General features: G+C 39.0%; 1 protein-coding gene across 7 annotated transcripts in view; it reads left to right on the forward strand.

Moving 5' to 3' along the window:
* GALK2 (galactokinase 2) overlaps positions 1–12,951 on the forward strand; it is a 174,862-nt gene that overhangs the window by 119,309 nt on the left and 42,602 nt on the right. For all 7 annotated transcript variants that reach the window (XR_003120261.1, XM_025390821.1, XM_025390818.1 and 4 more), the window contains 2 exons: positions 7,459–7,557; positions 9,044–9,196. Coding sequence is in view for 6 of the 7 variants with exons in the window: in XM_025390821.1 (XP_025246606.1) it covers positions 7,459–7,557; positions 9,044–9,196 (252 nt within the window). In the remaining variant the exon portion in view is untranslated. The remainder of the gene's footprint in view (positions 1–7,458; positions 7,558–9,043; positions 9,197–12,951) is intronic.

Here is a 12,951-nt window from a genome sequence, read left to right on the forward strand (position 1 = left end):
GTTTAATTTATCAAGAAAGTCTTATCATGTAGGAAATAATTTAAAGAGCTGTTTCAGATCTCATGTGCATGCAGATCACCTGGGGATCTTGTTAAGCTGCAGATTCTGATTCAGTAGGTCTGGGATGGAGCATGAGATTGTGCACGTTTAACCTGTTCCCGGTGACACCAATGCTGTGTGTGAAGACTGCACTTGGAGTAGCAGAGTATACTGTACTCTTTTCTCCCTTTGCATCTCATTATTACCTTTTAGATTCATGTTAATATTTTAACAGTTTTACCACACACATTTGCACATCCAGAATCATCATCTGGAGAAACATCCAAGTTTGTACAATGTTAGGTACTAATAAGATTCCTCCTCATCCAGTACAGGCCGTGATGGTTGAGGTCTAGAAGAAACCTATCATAGACATTTCCAGGATTCCCATGGGCCTAGGATCCCAAAGTGTTTGAATAAAATACTTTGCTCCAGCCTCATTGTTGAAGGCCCCTTCTTAGAATCTGGGTCCCTCTGTGACTTGGATTGCAGGTCAGTTAGGTTAAGGAAGTGGTCTTTGTCTTTCTCTTGTCGACGAGTCTGGAGGGAGCCACTGGAAGACTGTGTTTCTGCCCTCACTGAGCACCTGAGATATTTTTAGAGCCACATGTCCCAACTACTAGCTTTCTCCAGGTTCATTAGATCATGTTCTCTCCAGGGTACACAGATAGGAGAGTGTACTTTTGTTCTTTTGTGATACACACTTTCTGAGCCCATTGAGCTTTTATAGGAACATACGATATCCAGTCCTAAGAACTAAAAACAAGCTATGTGTGAAAAAGCGTGAGTGCTTAATGCAAACTGTGTGGTGTTTCTACATTTTCGCAGGTTTCTTAGAAACCTCCTCACTGTTGTTTTTTTCTAGTTTCTGCTTGTTTTGATATTTAAACTCCTTCCTTTCTTTCCTGTATTATTTACAGGAACTTTTCAGCCTGAGCCATCAGGGTCATTTGCATCTGCTATGCCCATTTTGGGAATTGGCTGTCTTTGTCCTCAGGCAACTTTTCTTGAAGTAAAAAATGGAAAAGTTACTAATTCCTTTGCGTTACATCTCTTTGAGTTAGAGATGTGAAGAAGAAATAATAGCCTCCTTCTTGAAAAAAAAAATATTAAAACAGGCTTTTTTCTTTTTCTTTTTTTCTTTTCCTTACAAAGTGTCTATAAGTTAGAGCTTGGTCATCAGCCATGTTTCAAAACAAAGCAAGTCTGCTTCAGTCTCTTTAGAGTTATCTTGGTGCCATTTCATGGAGAATTTCCTCTGTCCTGGCTGGGCTCTACCTAATATGTTTGCCAACTTGGGGAAGAATTTGAAAATAGCCCCAGGTAAGAACCCAGAAATTTTGAAAGTTAGGGTGGAGAAAGATTATAGGGGGAGAAAATAGAGAAAATATTTGAGGTAAAGTCAGGGGAGCCATTAATGTTTTTACCTTGTCTAGATGAAACAGTCAGGGCTGTAACAGAAAACAGATGGCACACTCAATACGAAAGGACAGTTTATTTCACTGGGACTGTTTACAAAGATGTTGGTTTAGGGGACACCCAGGACTAGTTGTAGCTGTGCTGTTACTGCCCTCGGGCCTGAAGGTACACTCGAGACCTGACTTCACTCTCCCTCCCTTCCCCATTTCCTGCCAGAGTCCTCTGTTAGAAGAACCTAATGGGAAGCAGAGAGCACTGGAGCCTGTTGATGCACAATTATGCATTGCTTAACAATGGAGTTATGGACTGAGAAATGCGCTGTTAGGTGATTTAGTCATTGTGTCAACATCACAGAGTGTACTAACACAAACCTAGATGGTGTAGCCCACTACACACCTAGTCTATATGGTACAGCTTATTGCTTCTAGGCTATAGAACCAGTGCAGCGTATTACTGTACTGAATACTATAGGCAGTTGCAACACAATGGTAAGTATTTGTGTATCTAAACATAAAAAAGGTAAAAGTGTGGTTTAAAAGAAAAAAATGGTACAGTTATATTGGGCATTTATCATGAATGGAGCTTGCAGGACTGGCAGTTGCTCTGGGTGAGTCTGTGAGTGGTGAGTGAATGTGAAGGCCCAGGACATGACTGTACACTACTGTAGACTTTATCAACACTGTACACGTAGGCTACACTAAATTTAAACAAAAATGTTTTCCTTCAGTAATAAACTAACCTTAGCTTGCTGTAACTTTCTTACTTTATAAACTTAAAAAAAAAACTTTCTGACTCTTGTAATAACACTTAGCTTAAAACATAAACACATTGTATAACTGTACAAAATGTTTCTTTATATCCTTATTCTATGAACTCTTTTCTATTTTAAAAAATTTTAATTTTTTTAACTTTTTAAACTTGTAGTTTTTTTGTTAAAAACTAAAACAGAGTCAGGGTCATCAATATCACTGTGTTCCACCTCCACATCTTTCCTACTGGAAGGTCTTCAGGGGCAATAACATGCATGGAGCCATCATCTCCTGTGATAACAGTGCCTTCTTCTGGCATACCTCCCAAAGACCTGTCTTGAGACTGTTTTACAGTTAACTTTTTTTTTTTTTAATAAGTAGGAGTATGCTCTATCATAATGATAAAAAGTATAATAAATATGTACACCAGTAGCATAGCCATTTATTACCATTATCAAGTGTTATGTACTGTGCATAATCATATGTAGTACACTTTTATATGACTGGCAGTGCAGTAGGTTTGTTTACGTCAACATTACCACAGATGTAATGTGATGTTACAACTGCTCTGAGCTATGGTGTCACTAGGTGATAGGAATTGTTCAGCTCCATTTTACTCTTAGGAGACCACTCCAAAATGTTTTTGTGCAGCACATGACTGTAGTTCATCCTGGGCAACCTTCTGGGATAGCAGGATGAAGACAAGTGGACAGATCTGGAGAGGCAACCAGAAGCTGTCTGGCACTCTAGGTTTACATTTTCTTTTGGAAAACTTGTTCACCTAAAGACACTATCAATATTGTGTGCTCCTTGAGGGCAGACACTGGCTTATTCACTTATCTGTTAGGTCACTATTTAAATGATTGTTGAATGAATGAATGGGTCTGTTTTTTCCTTCCTTTCTCTTGACTTACACTTATGGCAGCCGACTATAACAGTGTAATTTTGTCTTGGTTAGAGCCTCGTGTTCTGAATAGTTAGGCTTCCCTTAGGCATGGTTACCTAACTCAGAGAAATATTCCTTCCAGTGTAATTCAACTTTTAACAGTCTCATTAGTAAAACTGCTAAACAAAAACAGGTCACTGTATTAATATCTTGAGTCTTTTTGTATCCTTATTGTTTTTTTTTGGTGGATATCCAGGTTTAGCGAAGCATAACATTCATAAATATTTAGCCCTTCTCAGTTCTAATCAGTTAGATTTCATTAGATTCTCTATTAAATTGAACCCTGTTATTTCATTTCTCCTCTTACGTGGAGTTCTGGTGGTGTGCAGATGGACAAACTGTTTAATTTAGGAAGCCCACAAGCCTTTTGTTTCCTTCCCAGGCTGCTTCAAGAGAACCACACAAAGGACTAAAGTAGCTTTGTTAACTATCTTCAGTAGCTTTAAAAGATCTGTAAATAATGTCAGGTTTCTTCTAACTGTCCAGAGGGCAGAAGTCTGAATAGATACAAGCCTATTGGTTATACACTTTGGAAAAGTTTCCCATGCAGTCAAATTGTCTTCCGTAATGATTCTCAGTCATTAGGATTTTGAAGGAAGGGATGGAGAGCAGAATGTTTTAGGGGCATTCAGATTCTTTAAATTCTATCTCCCTGAACACTTGAAAAATGGTCTTATATTCTCTAGTAATTATAACTTGTCTTTACGTTTGGCTTGGGACTTAGCTGCTTTCTTGTGTAAATCAGATGATTCCTTATTCGTCACGTAAAGATAACAACAACTGTGTAGTACTTTAGAGCACTATGAGGTGCTTTTATTTGAAGTTTTAAACTTTAGTTTCTTGGATCATTACAATAATACTATGGCTAGGGAGGTGGGTATTTTTCTCCTTATTACGGATAGGAGGTGATATATGGTGGTGGTTAAGATTATGGGTGCTGGAGTCAGATGATTTGAGTTTGAATTATATCTTTAATAATTACTAGCCTAGTCTCAACTAATAAACCCACTCAGTTTCCTAATCTGTAAACCGCAGAGACCTAGTTTATAGGTGTATTAGTCTGTTATCACACTGCTATGAAGAAATACTTGACTGAGTAATTTATAAAGGAAAGAGATGTAATTGACTGACAGTTCCACATTACTGGGGCAGCCTCAGGAAATTTACGATCATGGCAGAAGGCAAAAGAGAAGCAGGTGCTTTCTTCACAGGGCAGCAGGGCGGAGTGAGTGCAAGCAGGGGAAATGCCAGACACTTATAAAATCATCAGATCTCCTGAGACTCACTCACTCTCATGAGAACAGCATGGGGGAAACCAACCCTGTGATCCAATTACCTCCACCTGGTCCTGCCCTTGACACGTGGGGATTATGGGGATTACAATTCAAGATGAACTTTTGGGTGGGGGCACAGCCAAACCATATCAATAGGGTTGTGTGAGAAATAAATAATTCAGGCAAAGCAATTAGAACACTACCTAGCACATAATAAATGCTCAATAAACCTTAACTACTAAAACCATTAGCATTGTTAATAGAATATGAATAAATGGAAAAAATAATTACTAAGCATAAACTTCTCAAACTTCTCGATGTTATGGTTTTTTCCTCTTAAGAGGGAGGATACTTAAATTTTGGTGAATCTCATTTGTCTTTTCATATCCCTTTGAGGTAGTGAAAAATAGATTGCAAATAGATTGCATCATCTCCATTGTGCAGGGAGTAGTTGAAGTCCAGTGAGAAAAGAATACAGGCTTTGGAGTCAGACAGATGAGGTTCAAATCCTGGCTCTTCCATTTCTGGTTATGTATCTCTAAACTCCATTTTTTTCATCTCTATAATGGGGATAAGCAGAACATTGTTTGGAGGTTTGAAGGAGATAATGCTTACAAAAGAATTATTGCAAGGTACTGAGTATACTTACCACATACTGTCACTCAGTAAATGTGGCTGTTATTGCTGTTGAGGGGAGGGGACTTTTGACACTGGCCCAGGGTCACAGTTAGATGGGCACCCAGGTTCCATCATCTCTTACGTAATGATGAATGTACTGCTTCATCTGGGTATGTTGTTTCTCTACATTTTAAATCCAAGTGTTTTGATCTTTTGGTTACTAATTTATTTTTAATGTACATATTATGGACACTGGCTCTGTGTGTCAGCAGGCCGTGAACAATGCCTATTGCATCAAAATCCTAAGTTTACCTCATGTCACAAGACAAAGGTAATGTTAGTGAATCCACATGACCAACAAGGAATGTGACACTTGCAGAATCTGTCAGATGGTGTTTGGGCAACTATTCTCAGAAATTGAAAGCAGCAGGTGTTTACTAATATTTACTATGTGTTTGGCATTATGTGAAGTAAGGGACACAAAAGAAACACCGTACTGTATTCATCTCTCACAACAAACAGATGTGATAGAAACGTGAAACAAGGAACAATAATAACACTGTGATTCAGCTCATATTAAGTGGGCTCTGGTCTAGGTCCTGCATGGACTCTCACAGACATGTAGATAAAAAGACAGGTAGCTCCACACTTAAAGCATATTCAATACATGATAATAGAGTTATTAACAGGGAGTGCTGAGGAGGAGGTATGTGGTATGTGTGCATTTGGGTGGTGGTGCAGGTTCCACAGCAAGGTGCTGCTTGAATTGTTGACTACTTGGGAATGCTGGGTAGGGGGGTATTGAGTGAAGAGAATAGAAAATCATATTGTAAAGACAATGGGATATGAAAAAGCCTGGGTGGTAAAGAACAGCATTTGTTTAGTATCCCTCATGGCTGCAGCTAGGGTTTACAGGAGGAGTGGTGGGAGAGCAGGCTGGAGAAGTGCACTAGGGTTAAGTCATTAGAGACCTTGTGTACCATGCTGAGGACTATGAGCATTAAGGTGTTGACAACCAAGCAGGCAAGAGATGATTATATCAGTGTTTCAGAATAATTATTCTAGAAACATCATATAGTAAAACAGAAATAAGGGCCTGAATAAAGTCTTACAAGAAAGAAAAACTGAATTGATGAATGAATGAATAGTAGTGTATTAGGTGATACTAACTATAAATGTTTTAGGAGTTTAGAAAAAGGGGACACCATGATGGGAATAATATTTGAAGAAGACTCCATAATGAAGAAAGTTTTTTTGTTTTTTTAGAAGGGGTCTCACTCTGTCATCAGGCTGGAGTGCAGTGGTGCAATCTCCGCTCACTGCAACCTCTGCCGCCCAGGTTCAAGCGATTCTCCTGCCTCAGCCTCCTGAGTAGCTGGGACTACAGGTGTGCGCCACCACGCCCACCTAATTTTTATATTTTTAGTAGAGACAGGGTTTCACCATGTTGGCCAGGATGGTCTTGATCTCTTGACCTTGTGATCCACCAGCCTCGGCCTCCCAAAGTGCTGGGATTACAAGTATAAGCCACAGTGCCCAGCCATGAAGAAAGATTTGAGTGGTCAGCCCAGGGATTTATCTATAGTACCTAGCCAATAAACTGGATATTGAACAAAAGTGCAATTTATACAGGAGAGAAGACAGGAAGTAATACCAAGTTGCATAACGTGTGGAATGGTCGAAGAGACAAATCTAACTGGATAAGAAGGGTAAATGATACAATTTCATGTGCATGATGGTCCCAGATTTTGGAAGCCTTCGAAATGCCTGGTTGAGGAGTTTAGATTTATTTCTTAATCAATAAGAAACCATTAAAGATTATTAAACAGATGTTTCAAGATTTTCAGTTTGGGTTAGAACTGTGTGCATCTATTGGGTCTCTTCATCTTGGTGGGAGGAAGATGAGTCTGATGAGATGACACCAGTTCTGATTCTTACATTTAATGGAAATGCTAGAGAGACTTCCTTACTTTTGGGCAGGAAAATACAGTTTAATGACCCCACTTTGGTTATGGGTAGACTGTGGAATAGTTCACTGTTGGGAGACAAAGGAAGCTGAGGCAAAAATGAATGATTGCCCATATGAGATCTTCAGTGATAACAGTCTAGGGAAGGATAGAGTAAATAGAAAGATGGTAGAAACTGCTTGCTCTGTGGAGACTTTTAGGGATGACAAAAAAAATAGTGTGCACAGTCAGTATCTTACTTCATACCCATAGCCGACATTGTTAATTGATTTTGTTATGTTTTCCTATAGTCTGGAGCCCTTTTTAATGCAGTGCTCCAGGCAGGCTACTATTAGTTGATCAGAGTTGGTACTGAAATTCAAACCTATTTGTCATGGCTGTAGTAAGAAATGAATGAGAAATGGGTTATGACTACTCACAGTACAAATCAGTTTTTACCTTTCCAGGTGGAACTTGCAGAAATCTGTGCCAAGAGTGAGCGTTACATTGGTACTGAAGGAGGAGGCATGGACCAGTCTATATCATTTCTTGCAGAAGAAGGAACTGTAGGTAGCATTCCAAATAGGAACCATTTGGAAATTCCTAGTGGAAAAATTTACATGGAGAGGAAGGCCCTGAGAGCCCCAGGATGCTTGGTTACGGACAGCCTCCTATATTAGGCTCTATTGTAGGATATTATTTCCCAGCTGCTTGTAACTCAAGGCTGCCACCAGTTAACCTACTCTATTTCATGTTGATTGCCTTTCTCTTACGCTTCCAGAATGATACCTCAGGTCTGTTTTTCTCATGTGTCTAGCTTTTTCCCTTCTATTTTTCTTCATTGTTAAGATGAGCTTTCTCAATTCCCTAGTTATTGGAACCTCATTTCCCGCTCCTGTCCTAAATCACTTCATCTCATGGCATTTTTATAATCTCATGTTGGTTTTAAACCCAAATCATAGTTCTCTTACCGCATATATTCATAGTCCCTCTTTTTATAATTTACCCTTTGGTATCATTTTTCTTTGTCAACATTTTTGGGGCTTCAGTGGTGGGAAAAAGAATGTTGACAGTAAGCCAGGAATGAATTCCTTAGCTGGATACCACTTCCCCTTGGCTATCAACTCCTTTAGGCAGAGCAGAGGTTTGAGTTGTTGCCCATAAGCTGCTCATTTCCAAAATAGAGCAAACATTTCTTTAAAACATTTTCTTAGTTTTTCATCAGATTCCTACAGGCTTGGCTATTTTCCAAGAACACCTGGATTCCTTCTTATTAAGAATATTTGTTATTGATTCCCCTAAGCCAAAGACATGAGGCATGAGGAAATTTGTTTTAATACTAAGAAAATACTTTGGGTGTTTTGGATGAGACTCAACAGGCAGACATGAGGGCCAGAGTCCTGATACTAATGTAAGTTAGCTATAAAATCTGAACACAGTCCAAGTTCTTTGGGCTTACAAAACACTTTACCATCTGACCCCTGCTTTACCCCTCTATCCTAACCTCTTACCACTTCTCACCCCTCAAACTGTAAGCCCCAGACCAAATTTCCATGCCCGTAGCGCCATTAACATCCCATGTTGTTTTTTGCTCCAGGACTTGCCTAAGTTCTTCCCTCTTCTTGACATGCTTTTTGAGGAAAGAAACCCTCTGTCTGCCCTACTTTTGCTCATCTTTTAGGACTCAGTTTAGATTTCTCTTTTCAACTGAGTGGAGCCTACACTAGGCTGTATCTGATCGGATGCTTCAGCTTTGTGTCCATAGAGCATCTGTGCTTTGCTACCATTGTAACACAGCTTGGAAATGTATTTGTCTGTCTACTAGACTGTCTTTCCCACTTGACTGTAGGCTCTATGAGAGGAGTGGCAGTGTCTTTCTTGTTCATTGTATTTCCAGTGTCTAGTATAGCACCTGGAGGTCAATAAGTAATATTTGAATGAATGAATGCATTTTTGAGAAAATGCTTTGTTAAGATAAATAAATACATAAACACTTGAACATTTTCTGCATTCTAATAAACTATATTTCTCCTTTCATTTTTCTTCTAACAGGCCAAGTTGATAGAATTTAGTCCCCTGAGGACAACTGATGTAAAACTCCCAAGTGGAGCAGTGTTTGTGATTGCCAACAGTTGTGTGGAGATGAATAAGGCAGCAACTTCTCAGTTCAATATCAGGGTGATGGAGTGTCGGCTGGCTGCGAAGGTATGAACTTGGCAAGCTAGCGAAACTTGAAGTAAGGTTTTTCTTGTCTTTATTTTCATTGTTCTCTATTACTTTATCTCTTTCCCCAAATTTTCGGTCAACATTCTGACTGCAGCAACATTCCAACTGAAGGTCTTTGGGTACAGAGAAATCCGATTTCTAACTCAGAAGACAGATGAACCAGTTGACTCTTCTGGGGTGGCACTGGGAAGAAAAGGGCAGCTTATATATGTGAAGCAGAGTTATGGGTTAGGTCTATGGGTGGAGAAAGACAATTGATGGGAATGACCACAGCTGGTCTTGTTTCCCCAACAAAAGTGATGGCAACCTCACCCCTTCTGGTCCTCTAAGATGCAGTTTTTGTATTGGGTTATCATTCGTCACTCCAAAAATACAGGATTGGTGCAGTCCCCCCACACCCAGTACCCAGGAAGATTTTTCCATGTCTACTAGGGAAACACAAACCAGCAGGGAGTCTTGGAAGTCTCTCTTTAGAAAACCCCCACAGTTAAACCTTAAATCTATTTAGGTAGTTTTCATTGGGTAGCTATTGTAGTTCTAGCAGCATGAAGATATACAAAGGGGCATAGGACATGGGACTAGAGAGAGTGGGCAGTAGAGTTGAGTTCAAGTTGAGGGATTATGAAACAGGAAATGGTTAATATGTGATCACATAGTAAGTAATCCAGTGATCCAAAAAGTGACACAGGAATTGAATGTTATAAATAATCCAGAATAGCTCATAATATGACTAGAAAGTTGGAGAGAGGACTGAGGCTGGAGGCTAGGAAGTGGATTCTGGGTCAGGAGCTCCACTGTGTTTTCTTCCACGCTTGCTTTGATCTCCTGATGGATACTGATAGATATCACCTAAGACTTACGATTACCAACCTTTACCAGGTCCTAAATACAGCCTGAAATCTATTTTCTCCGTAGTAATAATTTCAGACCTTCTTTACTTCTCTCAAACACCCATTACTTGATTCAGCCTAACTTCGAAAAGTGATCTTCTCCCATATTTCATGTTGGAAATAGATGTGGTCACATAGACTTTGGCTTCCTGCCATCATATCTGCATGTCTCTCTATATCTGCATCTCCTGTCAAAGCCAGCCCTTCCGTGTGTGGCTGCAGGGAACTCACTCCATCTTTAGCCTGTTCCTCACCTCTATTTCTCTACTAAATCCTTTCTATCAGACTCTATCTATTCTAGCATTTTGTATTAGAAAAGTCTACCCTAAGCCTCACAACTCTGTCCATCTACTATTTCTATTTCTACTTTTTCATTCTCTTCACAGCTAAACTTCTCAAAAATTGCTTTATATGTGTTATCTTTACTCCTCTACCTCCCTCTTATTCCTTAATTTACTAAAATCTCACTTCTGCCTTCTCCATAATATTGAATTTACTCTTTCTTAGGCCACCAAAGATTTTTTCATTGGTAAATCCAGTGGACCCTTTTCAGTCTTCATCTTATTTCTCATTGTTATTTCTTACCTTTCAACAGAGTTAACCAGTCTTTCCCTCTTGAAACATTCTCTTCCTTTGGTTTCCAGTATACTTCACTTCCGTTTTTTCCCCCTTATATTTTTGTTGCTATTTCTTTTGGGTTTTAGCCATTCCCCCCACTGACCTGCCCTGGGCAGGGATGAAGGGATGGCAGGAATTCACTCCTCCTCCCACAGATGTTTAAATTCAGTATTCTTCAAGGCCTTGGCCTTGGTCTTCTTCTTTCTAGTGGTCTTTCTTCTGTTGGTCTCATGCCCTCAGCTTCAACTTCCATCTCTATGATGATGACTTCCTAATAAACATCTTCAACTAAGGCTTTCTTGGCTGAGCTCCAAACCTCTATATCCAATGCCTTATTGACCATCTTTACTTGAATGAATCATAGACCTCTCAAACTGATCATGTTGAAATTGAACTCAATCTTTCCCATACCTTATATTTTTCCATGGGTCTCATCATCAGTTATTGACTATCACATTAGCCTTCTCACTGTTCCTTAAATTCATGCTCATCTCTTTCCCAATCATTCTTTAAATAACAACATGACAGTTTAGAAATTTAAATCTAAACAATTTAAATTCCCCTGCTTCACACCTTTCAAAAGCTTCCTATTTCGTTGGAGTAAAGTAAAAAGTCCATATCACCACCTGGAGAGCCACCATATCTGAGACCTGTGCACCTCATCCTCTTCATCTCTTAGCATCACCTGCTTTCCTTACACTCCAGCCATGAGACTCATTCTCATTTCAGAGACTTTGCACTTGCCCAGGACATTCTTCCTTCAGCCCTCTTTGAAGTCTTAGTCTAAATGTCCCTCAAGGAAGCCTTCCCTGACTTGCTTACTCCTGGACTAAGTTAGAGCCCCCTTTATATTTTGAAGCACTTTATTTTTCAGTTATGGCACTTATCACAATCATTTATTTAATGTCTGTCTCTTCTTTCAGATTCAGTTTTACCTGAGAACTGAGGCGGTGTTTGTCTTGTTAACTCTTATATCCCTAATGCTTGATGTGGTGCTTAAGCTGAAGAGACACAGGATAAACATTTGTTGAATAGATGAATGACTACTCCCTGCATCACCTACTCTGTACTTTATTTTGCACAATTTCGCAGTTTTTTACAAGTACCTATTATATGCTCAACACTGGACTAGATCCTGTGGAGGTGTGTAAAGTGTAGTTTTCCCTTGTTACTGACTTAGCACTTCTCCTCTTACTTCTATCCTCTGAGGTTGGGAAATTCAGGAAATTAGAGATATACGGAGCCAGGAAAATAAAGCTTTTTGTTTCTGGAATATTTGGGGGGTATACATTTTTTGAAAAATTATGATTTAAATGTTTTATTTTTTAAATTTACTTATTAAGATAATGTCTAAAAATAATGTAATAGAAGTGCTTTAATGTTGAACTCTTCATAGTATTTGATCAGTGCATATGTGTAGAGAAACAGTGCTGTAAACTTTTTAATATCAAAGGTTTGATGAACTTTTTTTTCTTTTACGACACACTTCCCTTTTCAGGAGATGGAAGAAATTAGTGTCTTATTTGTTTGAGGGCTTAGTCTTGTTGACCTTTCATCTTGAGGTTGATGAGTAAGTGTTGCCTTCCTAAGGAGACCTCAAACATACACAACATTGTTTTCAAAGTTTTATCACGAAATTAGATATCCTCTACCAGATCCATAGGTGAGCTGAAATAAGTATTAGACATGTAAAATCAGTTCATGTTGTGACTACTCTCCCAAAGATACAAGAAGAAAATGACGGATGAAATTGTGGTGCTGAGTCTCTGTTGTGAAAGTTACTGGGATGTGGGAATGTTTTCTGAGAGTTAACTAGAAAAAGGGCATCTCCTTTGGAAGCAGTAGTAGCTGAAGATCTTAATCCACTGCAGAACCTCCTGTTCTTGAGGATGTTTTCTCAGTTTAACTGCATAACCCCATATGCATTTTAGAGGTACTTTGGTCAGCAAAATTGGCATCTGAATTTGGCTTTTTGCTACACACTCCTCCCAATTGACGTAGATAAACACATTGTTTTAAATACTCTGAATTTTTCTCTTTTAAAATGTGGAAGAAAGAAAAATGAAAGACTTTATCAAGATGGAAAATGTTTCTAAATCATGTTGCTGCAAATCACTAAAATCCCAGGTTTCATACAAAAGGGAAATGAAGATAAAACTGCTAATGTGCACTTTACTCAGAGATATTGATATTAGGAATATGCTTTTGCTTAGGAATATAGACTGG

Source organism: Theropithecus gelada, chromosome 7a (genome assembly GCF_003255815.1).
Source record: "Theropithecus gelada isolate Dixy chromosome 7a, Tgel_1.0, whole genome shotgun sequence".
NCBI lineage: Eukaryota > Metazoa > Chordata > Mammalia > Primates > Cercopithecidae > Theropithecus > Theropithecus gelada.